The sequence below is a fragment of the Oncorhynchus tshawytscha genome, linkage group LG10 (genome assembly GCF_018296145.1).
Source record: "Oncorhynchus tshawytscha isolate Ot180627B linkage group LG10, Otsh_v2.0, whole genome shotgun sequence".
Taxonomy (NCBI): Eukaryota; Metazoa; Chordata; class Actinopteri; order Salmoniformes; family Salmonidae; genus Oncorhynchus; species Oncorhynchus tshawytscha.
The window spans coordinates 6,618,419-6,628,673 of record NC_056438.1 but is presented as its reverse complement, the minus strand read 5'-3'; the positions used below and the strand labels follow the sequence as shown (position 1 = coordinate 6,628,673).

The 10,255-nt window shown below is 45.7% G+C and overlaps 1 protein-coding gene across 1 annotated transcript in view; it reads left to right on the top strand.

The window, feature by feature from the left end:
* Positions 1–7,742, top strand: part of LOC121847566 (exocyst complex component 6B-like) — a 29,036-nt gene extending 21,294 nt beyond the window's left edge. The window contains exons 4-5 of the mRNA XM_042329316.1: positions 1–48; positions 7,650–7,742. The exon at positions 1–48 is cut by the window's left edge and continues 94 nt beyond it. Coding sequence (XP_042185250.1) covers positions 1–48; positions 7,650–7,717 — 116 coding nt within the window. The 3' untranslated portion in view covers positions 7,718–7,742. The remainder of the gene's footprint in view (positions 49–7,649) is intronic.
* The last annotated feature ends 2,513 nt before the right edge of the window (positions 7,743–10,255 follow it).

The window sequence follows — 10,255 nt, the reverse complement described above, 5'->3', positions numbered from 1 at the left end:
CTATGGGAGCTCTGCAGCAGTTCAACACAGACGTCAAGGAGTGTGAGAGTGAGTACACACACACACTCGCACACACCCTCATCTGCCCATTTTAAAGAAGACAAAACATAGAAGAAACACAATCTAATGAAACACGTAAACTACACACACGCCACAGCGCTCGCAAACGCTAACTACACGCACAGCGTGCGCGTGCTACACACACAGCGCGCACACACGCTAACTACACACATGCCACAGCGCGCACACACGCTAACTAAACACACACGCCACAGCGCACGCACACGCTAAGCTGCACACACGCTAACTAAACACACACCACAGCGTGCGCACACGCTAGCCACACACACGCCACAGCGTGCGCCCACGCTAACTACACACACGCCACAGCGTGCGCCCACGCTAACTACACACACGCCACAGCGTGCGCCACGCTAACTACACACACGCCACAGCGTGCGCCACGCTACGCCACAGCGTGCGCCCACGCTAACTACACACACGCCACAGCGTGCGCCACACACGCCACAGCGTGCGCCACGCTAACTACACGCCACAGCGTGCGCCCACGCTAAGCTACACACACGCCACAGCGTGCGCCCACGCTAACTACGCCACAGCGTGCGCCCACGCTAACTACACACACGCCACAGCGTGCGCCCACGCTAACTACACACACGCCACAGCGTGCGCACACGCTAACTACACACACGCCACAGCGTGCGCACACGCTAACTACACACACGCCACAGCGCGCGCACACGCTAACTTGAACCATTCAAGAGTTAATTTTGGTCGGTTATTTTATTTTATGACCAACCACACATCAACTGACCGCAACCACACATCAACTGACCGCAACCACACATCAACTGACCGCAACCACACATCAACTGACCGCAACCACACATCAACTGACCGCAACCACACACTACTGACCGCAACCACACAACTACTGGCCACAACTACTGACCAACTACTGACCACAACTACTGACCACAACCACACAACTACCAACCACAACCACTGACCACTACTGACCACAACCACTGACCACTACTGACCAACCACATGACTACCGACCACAACCACTGACCACAACCACACAACTACTGACCAACCACACAACCACTGACCAACCACACAACTACTAGTTATAGTTGATAAAAGTTTTAAAGAATTTGAAGTGAGGATAACCTAAACATGTTAAAGTTGGTTTGTTGTATCTAGCTTGAACGGTTCAAGAGTTAGAGGTTGGGGTCATTTTAATGCTGTGTAGTTGTGGTCAATAGTTATATGGTTGTGGTCAATAGTTGTGGTCAATAGTTATATGGTTGTAGTCAATAGTTGTGGTCAATAGTTATATAGTTGTGGTCAATAGTTATATGGTTGTAGTCAATAGTTATATGGTTGTGGTCAGTAGTTGTGTGGTTGGTCAGTAGTTGTGTGGTTGTGGTCAGTAGTCGTGTGGTTTTGGTCGGTAGTTGTGTGGTTGGTCAATAGTTGTTGTCAGTTGTGTGGTTGCGGTCAGTAGTTGTGTGATTGGTCAGTAGCTGTGTTGTTGTTGTCAGTTGATGTGTGGTTGATCAGTAGCTGTGTGGTTGATCAGTAGCTGTGTGGTTGGTCAGTTGATGTATTGTTGTCAGTAGCTGTGTGGTTGGTCAGTAGTTGTGTGGTTGTTGTCAGTTGATGTGTGGTTGAGGTCAGTGGTTGTGTTCAGTAGTTGTGTGGTTGTGGTCAATAGTTGTGTGGTTGCCAGTTGCGGTCAGTAGTTGTGGTCAGTAGTTGTGTGGTTGTTGTCAGTTGCGGTCAGGAGTTGTGTGGTTGGTCAGTAGTTGTGTGGTTGTGGTCAATAGCTGTGTGGTTGTTGTCAGTTGATGTGCGGTTGCGGTCAGTAGTTGTGTGGTTGTTGTCAGTTGATGGGTGGTTGCGGTCAGTAGTTGTGGTCAGTAGTTGTGTGGTTGCGTCAGTAGTTGTGTGGTTGCGGTCAGTAGTTGTGTGGTTGCGGTCAGTAGTTGTGTGGTTGCTGTCAGTAGTTGTGTGGTTGCGGTCAGTAGTTGTGTGGTTGCGGTCAGTGGTTGTGGTGAGTAGTTGTGTGGTTGTGGTCAGTAGTTGTAGTCAGTGGTTGCGGTCAGTGGTTGTGGTGAGTAGTTGTGTGGTTGTGGTCAGAGTTTGTCTAAATTTCATTTGTTGGCATGTGCAAACTGAAAGGACGACGACGAAGTGATTGGATGAAATATGAAATATGAAGAGCAGCAGGATCTTTGTATAGCCCGCCCTTTTCTTTACAGACAGGCAAATCAGTCTTGTGTCTTGTGGGTAGAAGCTGTTAAGTCTTTTGGACCTAGACTTGGCGCTCCGGTACCGCTTGCCGTGCGGTAGCAGAGAGAACAATCTGTGACTAGGGTGGCTGGAGTCTTTGGCAATTTTAGGTCCTTCCTCTGACACCGCCTGGTATAGAGGTCCTGGATGGCAGGAAACTTGGGCCGTACGCACTACCCTCTGTAGAATACCTGACCACTGTGACTGACCCAAGCTTAAGGAAAGCTTTGACTATGTACAGACTAGAGGTCGACCGATTATGATTTTTCAACGCCGATACCGATACAGATTATTGGAGGACCAAAAAGCCGATACCGATCAATCGGCCAATTTATTTAAAAAAATATATATATAAAAATATATTTTTTTAACAAAAATGTATTTGTAATAATGACAATTACAACAATACTGCATTAACACTTATTTTAACTTAATATAAAACATTAATGAAATCAATTTAGCCTCAAATAGATAATGAAACATGTTCAATTTGGTTTAAATAATGCAAAAACAAAGTGTTGGAGAAGAAAGTAAAAGTGCAATATGTGCCATGTAAGAAAGCTAACGTTTCAGTTCCTTGCTCAGAACATGAGAACATATGAAAGCTGGTGGTTCCTTTTAACATGAGTCTTCAATATTCCCAGGTAATAAGTTTTAGGTTATAGTTATTATAGGACTATTTCCCTCTATACCATTTGTATTTCATTAACCTTTGACTATTGGATGTTCTTATAGGCACTTTAATGTTGCCAGTGTAACAGTATAGCTTCCGTCCCTCTCCTCGATCCTCCCTGGGCTCGAACCAGCAACACAACGACAACAGCCACCATCGAAGCAGCGTTACCCATGCAGATTAAGGGGAACAACCACTCCAAGGCTCAGAGCGAGTGACGTTTGAAATGCTATTAGTGCGCGCTAAATAGCCAGCCATTTCACTTCGGTTACACCAGCCTCATCGAGGGAGTTGATAGGCTTGAAGTCATAAACAGCGAACAACGAAGAGCTGCTGGCAAAATGCTTGAAAGTGCTGTTTGAATGAATGTTTACGCTCATGCTTCTGCCTACCACCGCTCAGTCAGATTATATGCAACACAGGACACGCTAGATAATATCTAGTAATATCAACCATGTGTAGTTAACTAGTGATTATGATTGATTGTTTTTTATAAGATAAGTTTAATGCTAGCTAGCAACTTACCTTGGCTTACTGCATTTGCGTAACAGGCAGTCTCCGTGTGGAGTGCAACGAGGGAGAGGCAGGTCGTTATTGCGTTGGACTAGTTAACTGTAAGGTTGCAAGATTGGATCCCCCGAGCTGACAAGGTGAAAATCTGTCTTTCTGCCCCTGAACGAGGCAGTTAACGCACCGTTCCTAGGCCGTCTTTGAAAATAAGAATGTCTTAACTGACTTTGTATTTACACAGAATTGAAGTGATGTCACAATGGAAAGTTTTATCATGTTTAAAAATGTGAATGAAGATGGACAAAATGACCCCCCCAAAAAAAAATATATTGTTTAAGAAGTATAGATAATGTCAAAAGTTGTGTACAAGGAAAAAGGTAGCCTCGTGGTTAGAGCAGGTAGCCTAGTGGTTAGAGCAGGTAGCCTAGTGGTTACAGCAGGTAGCCTAGTGGTTGGAGCAGGTAGCCTAGTGGTTGGAGCAGGTAGCCTAGTGGTTGGAGCAGGTAGCCTAGTGGTTGGAGCAGGTAGCCTAGTGGTTGGAGCAGGTAGCCTAGTGGTTGGAGCAGGTAGCCTAGTGGTTGGAGCAGGTATCCTAGTGGTTGGGGCAGGTGGCCTAGTGGTTGGAGCAGGTGGCCTAGTGGTTGGAGCAGGTGGCCTAGTGGTTGGAGCAGGTGGCCTAGTGGTTGGAGCAGGTGGCCTAGTGGTTGGAGCAGGTGGCCTAGTGGTTGGAGCAGGTGGCCTAGTGGTTGGAGCAGGTGGCCTAGTGGTTGGAACAGGTGGCCTAGTGGTGGAGCAGGTGGCCTAGTGGTTGGAGCAGGTGGCCTAGTGGTTGGAGCAGGTAGTCTAGTGGTTGGAGCGTTGGGCCAGTAACCGAAAGGTTCCAAGATTGAATCCCCTGAGCTGACAAGGTAAAAATCTGTCGTTCTGCCCCAGAACGAGGCAGTTAATCCACCGTTCCCCGGTAGGCCGTCATTGTAAGTAAGAATTTGTTCATAACTGACTTGCCAAGTTAAATAAATAAAAATACTGTGTACAAAACATTAGGTACTTTCCATGACCGACTGACCAGTTGAATACAGATGAAAGCTGTGATCCCGTTTGATGTCACTTGTTAAATTCACTTCAATCAGTGCAGATGAAGAGGAGATGTGGTTAAAGATGGATTTTTAAGCCTTGAGACATGGATTGTGAGTGTGTGTCATTCAGAGGGTGAAGGGGCAAGACAAAAGATTTAAAGTGCCTTTGAACGGGGTATGGTAGTAGGTGCCAGGCGCACCGGTTTGTCAAGAACTGCAACGCTGCTGGGTTTTTCACACTCAATTAGTTTCCTGTGTATCAAAAATGGTCCAGATTTAAAGGTAGAGGCGTGGATCAGAAAACCAGTCAGTATCTGGTGTGATCACCATTTGCCTCATGCAGCGTGACACGTCTTCTTCACATAGTGTTGATTAGGCTGTTTGATTTTGGCCTGTGGAATGTTGTCCCACTCTTCTTCAACGGCTGTGTGAAGTTGCTGGATATTGGCGGGAACTGGAACACGCTGTCGTACATGTCGATCCAGAGCATTCCAAACATGCTCAATGGGTAACAAGTCTGGTGAGTATACAGGTCATGGAAGAACTGGGACATTTTCAGCTTCCAGGAAAGGACACCCAGCCAATTGGAAGCAACTGTGGGAAGCATTGAGTCAACATGGGCCAGCATCCCTGTGGAACGCTTTCAACACCTTGTGGAGTCAACATGGGCCAGCATCCCTGTGGAACGCTTTCAACACCTTGTGGAGTCAACATGGACCAGCATCCCTGTGGAACGCTTTCCACACCTTGTAGAGTCAACATGGGCCAGCATCCCTGTGGAACGCTTTCAACACCTTGTAGAGTCCCTGTGGAACCCTTTCAACACCTTGTAGAGTCCCTGCAGCTTTAATGCCGGTCTTTCCAGCCCTCTATTCCTCTCCCTCTCTTTCCAACCACACATTGTCCAGATTGTGTATTGTCCAGATTGTGTATTTAACAAAAAAAAAAAAATGTAATCCGTTTTACCAGGTAAGTTGACTGAGAACACATTCTCATTTACAGCAACGACCTGGGGAATAGTTACAGGGGAGAGGAGGGGGATGAATGAGACAATTGCAAATTGTCCCAGATTGTGTATTGTCCTTGTCGTTCTTGGAACTCAACATGAAGACTCCTTTATGTCCTGTAGTTCCCAGTTTTACCCACAGGTGGCGCTACGCAATCAAGTTTTCCACACAAACCCACACTGTCTCCCCTTTTTTTGTCAGGGCAAATGGGAATTGAGGCACCCCAAGCAGGGAGGGAGATAGGGATGGATGGATGGATGAGAGAAGAGGTAGCTGACAAACGGCCAGGGTTCTCAGTTAGAAAGCAAGGAGCATTGAGGCATCCCAAGCACGAAGGGATGGAGGGAGGGAAGAGGTTGCTGACAAACGGCCTGGGTTCTCAGTTAGCGAGCAAGGGGCAGGTTGTGTACGTGTCTGATAGAACAGTGGGGTAAACTTAACGTCTTGTGACAGGCGTGATGCGTCTCGGACGGGTCACTGGGTTACGGAAAGGGAGAATTAGACAGGGTAGGTACAGACGGGGTCTTCAGAGGGTGATTAAATGTACGAGGACACGTTTGGTGGAGTGGGCTACGGCTATGAGGAAGCGCTTTCGGGTCAGGAACATAGGTGGTGTGTGTGATGGAGGAGAGGATCTGAGTACTGTGGTGAGGTAGAGAACATTTGACACTGGTACGTACACACACACACACACACAGCTGGGATCTATTTCCCTGTCTGACCCCAACACACACACACACACCTTGTTTACCGCATCACACCTTGAGCCAAGAAGCACATCTAAACTCTAAGTGACCCCGTCCCTAAAAAAAACAAACACCAACAAGCAAACTCTCTCGTCCGAGCGTTTCTGGCTCTCACGCCTGTTCCCGGATCAACAGAGTTGGAGTAACCCAAATGCAGCCTGACCGGCCTTAGAACACACAGTAACTAACAACTAAACTCTCACCTCTCGCTCCTCACTAATCCCTAGGAACCCAGTAAGTTCAAATTCTAAACCACCACAGAAGAACAGACACCAGGGTTGAATCCCCCTCTGCCCCTCCCTCTTTTCCTCCCCACCCTCTCCCTCTTTTCCTCCCCTCCCCTCCCTCCCTCCCTCCCCCTCTCTCCCTCCCTCCCCCTCTTCCTCCCCTCCCTCCCCCTCCCCTCTTCCTCCCCTCCCTCCCCCTCTTTTCCTCCCCTCCCTCTCCCACCCCTCTCCTTCCTCTCCTTCTTTTCCTCCCTATTCCTCCACTCCCTCCCTCTCCTTCTTTTCCTCCCTATTCCTCCACTCCCTCCCTCTCCTTCTTTTCCTCCCTATTCCTCCACTCCCTCCCTCTCCTTCTTTTCCTCCCTATTCTTCCTCTCCCTCCCTCTCTCTCTTTTCCTCCCTATTCCTCCACTCCCTCTCCCTCTTTTCCTCCCCTCCCTCTCCCTCTCTCCCTCTTTTCCTCCCTCTCTCTCCCCTCTTTTCCTCCCCTCCCTCTCCCTCTCTCCCTCTTTTCCTCCCCTCCCTCCCCTCCCTCCCCCTCCCTCTTTTCCTCCCCTCCCTCCCCCTCCCTCTCCCTTCCCTCCCCCTCTTTTCCTCCCCTCCCTCCCTCTCCCTCCCTCTCCTTCCTCTCTCCTTCTTTTCCTCCCTATTCCTCCTCTCCCTCTTTTCCTCCTCTCCCTCTCCCTCCCCTCTCTCTTTCCCTCCCTATTCCTCCTCTCCCTCCCTCCCCCTCTTCCTCCCCTCCCTCCCCCTCCCCTCTTCCTCCCCTCCCTCCCCCTCCCCTCCCCCTCTTCCTCCCCCTCCCTCCCCCTCTTTTCCTCCCCTCCCTCTCCCTCCCCTCTCTCTCTTTTCCTCCCTATTCCTCCTCTCCCTCCCTCTCCTTCTTTTCCTCCCTATTCCTCCTCTCCCTCCCTCTCCTTCTTTTCCTCCCTATTCCTCCACTCCCTCCCTCTCCCTCTTTTCCTCCCCTCTCCTGTCACCTGTCTGTCAATCTCCCGGAGCATGCTGAATTCTGGCCATTCTTTAATTTCTCTCTCTTTCTCGCCCCCTCCCCTCTCATTTATTCATTGGTGCTGTCGTTCCCACAGGGTTTGCCAGAGCGGGGCGGTACCCGGCTTCCAAGGAGACACGCTGCTGCTCGCCTTCTCTGATTTGAGACAAGTAAGTCTTTGTTTTTCTTTATAATATCACTGCCTCTCTTTTCTATTAGCCTCTCTCCTCTCTCTCTCTCTCTCTCTATATATATATATATATATATATATATATATATATATAATCTCTGCTGTTCTATTAGCCTCTCTCCTCTCTCTCTATATATATATATATAATCTCTGCTGTTCTATTAGCCTCTCTCCTCTCTCTCTATATATATATAATCTCTGCTGTTCTATTAGCCTCTCTCTCTATATATATAATCTCTGCTGTTCTAGAGCATCTCCTCTCTCTCCTCTCTCTCTATATAATCTATATAATCTGCTGTTCTAGAGCATCTCTCTCTCTATATATATATATATATATATATATATATATATATATATCTGCTGTTCTAGAGCATCTCTCTCTCATCATATATATATATATATAATCTCCTGTTCTAGAGCATCTCCTCTCTCTCCTCTCTCTCTATATAATCTATATAATCTGCTGTTCTAGAGCATATCCTCTATATATATATATATATATAATCTCTGCTGTTCTAGAGCATCTCTCTCTCATATATATATATAATCTCCTGTTCTAGAGCATCTCCTCTCTCTCCTCTCTATATAATCTATATAATCTGCTGTTCTAGAGCATATCCTCTATATATATATATATAATCTCTGCTGTTCTAGAGCATCTCCTTCTCTCTCCTCTCGCTCTCTCTATATATATATATATATCTCCTGTTCTAGAGCATCTCTCTCTATATATATAAATATATATATCTCCTGTTCTAGAGCATCTCTCTCTCTATATATATATATCTCTGCTGTTCTAGAGCATCTCTCTCCATATATATATCTCTGCTGTTCTAGAGCATCTCTCTCCATATATAGATCTCTGCTGTTCTAGAGCATCTCTCTCCTTATATATCTCTGCTGTTCTAGAGCATCTCTCTCCATATATATCTCTGCTGTTCTAGAGCATCTCTCTCCATATATATCTCTGCTGTTCTAGAGCATCTCTATATATCTCTGCTGTTCTAGAGCATCTCTCTCTATATATATATATATATATATATATCTGCTGTTCTAGAGCATCTCTCTATATATCTATGCTGTTCTAGAGCATCTCTCTCCATATATATCTCTACTGTTCTGGAGCATCTCTCTCCATATAGATCTCTGCTGTTCTAGAGCATCTCTCTCCATATAGATCTCTGCTGTTCTAGAGCATCTCTCTCTCATATATATATATATCTGCTGTTCTAGAGCATCTCTCTATATATATGTATATATATCTCTCTGCTGTTCTAGAGCACCTCTATATATCTCTGCTGTTCTAGAGCATCTCTCTCTCATGTATATATATATCTGCTGTTCTAGAGCATCTCTCTATATATATGTATATATATCTCTCTGCTGTTCTAGAGCACCTCTATATATCTATGCTGTTCTAGAGCATCTCTCTCCATATATAGATCTCTGCTGTTCTAGAGCATCTCTCTCCATATATAGATCTCTGCTGTTCTAGAGCATCTCTCTCCTTATATATCTCTGATGTTCTAGAGCATCTCTCTCCATATATATCTCTGATGTTCTAGAGCATCTCTGAGAGATCTCTGATGTTCTAGAGCATCTCTCTCTGAGAGATCTCTGATGTTCTAGAGCATCTCTGAGAGATCTCTGATGTTCTAGAGCATCTCTGAGAGATCTCTGATGTTCTAGAGCATCTCTCTCTGAGAGATCTCTGATGTTCTAGAGCATCTCTCTATATATATGTATATATATCTCTGTTCTAGAGCATCTCTCTCCATATATATCTCTGATGTTCTAGAGCATCTCTGAGAGATCTCTGATGTTCTAGAGCATCTCTCTCATATATATATATCTGCTGTTCTAGAGCATCTCTCTATATATATATATGTATATATATCTCTCTGCTGTTCTAGAGCATCTCTATATATCTCTGCTGTTCTAGAGCATCTCTATATATCTCTGATGTTCTAGAGCATCTCTCTATATATATGTATATATATCTCTGATGTTCTAGAGCATCTCTCTCCATATATATCTCTGATGTTCTAGAGCATCTCTGAGAGATCTCTGATGTTCTAGAGCATCTCTCTCATATATATATATCTGCTGTTCTAGAGCATCTCTCTATATATATATGTATATATATCTCTCTGCTGTTCTAGAGCATCTCTATATATCTCTGCTGTTCTAGAGCATCTCTATATATCTCTGATGTTCTAGAGCATCTCTCTATCTCTGCTGTTCTAGAGCATCTCTCTATATATTTATCTCTGCTGTTCTAGAGCATCTCTCTCCATATATATCTCTGCTGTTCTAGAGCATCTCTCTCCATAATATCTCTGCTGTTCTAGAGCATCTCTCTCCATATATATATATATATATCTGCTGTTCTAGAGCATCTCTCTCTCTCTGTTGTTCTAGAGCATCTCTCTCTATATTTATCTCTGCTGTTCTAGAGCATATCTCTCCATATTTATCTCTGCTGTTCTAGAGCATATCTCTCCATATTTATC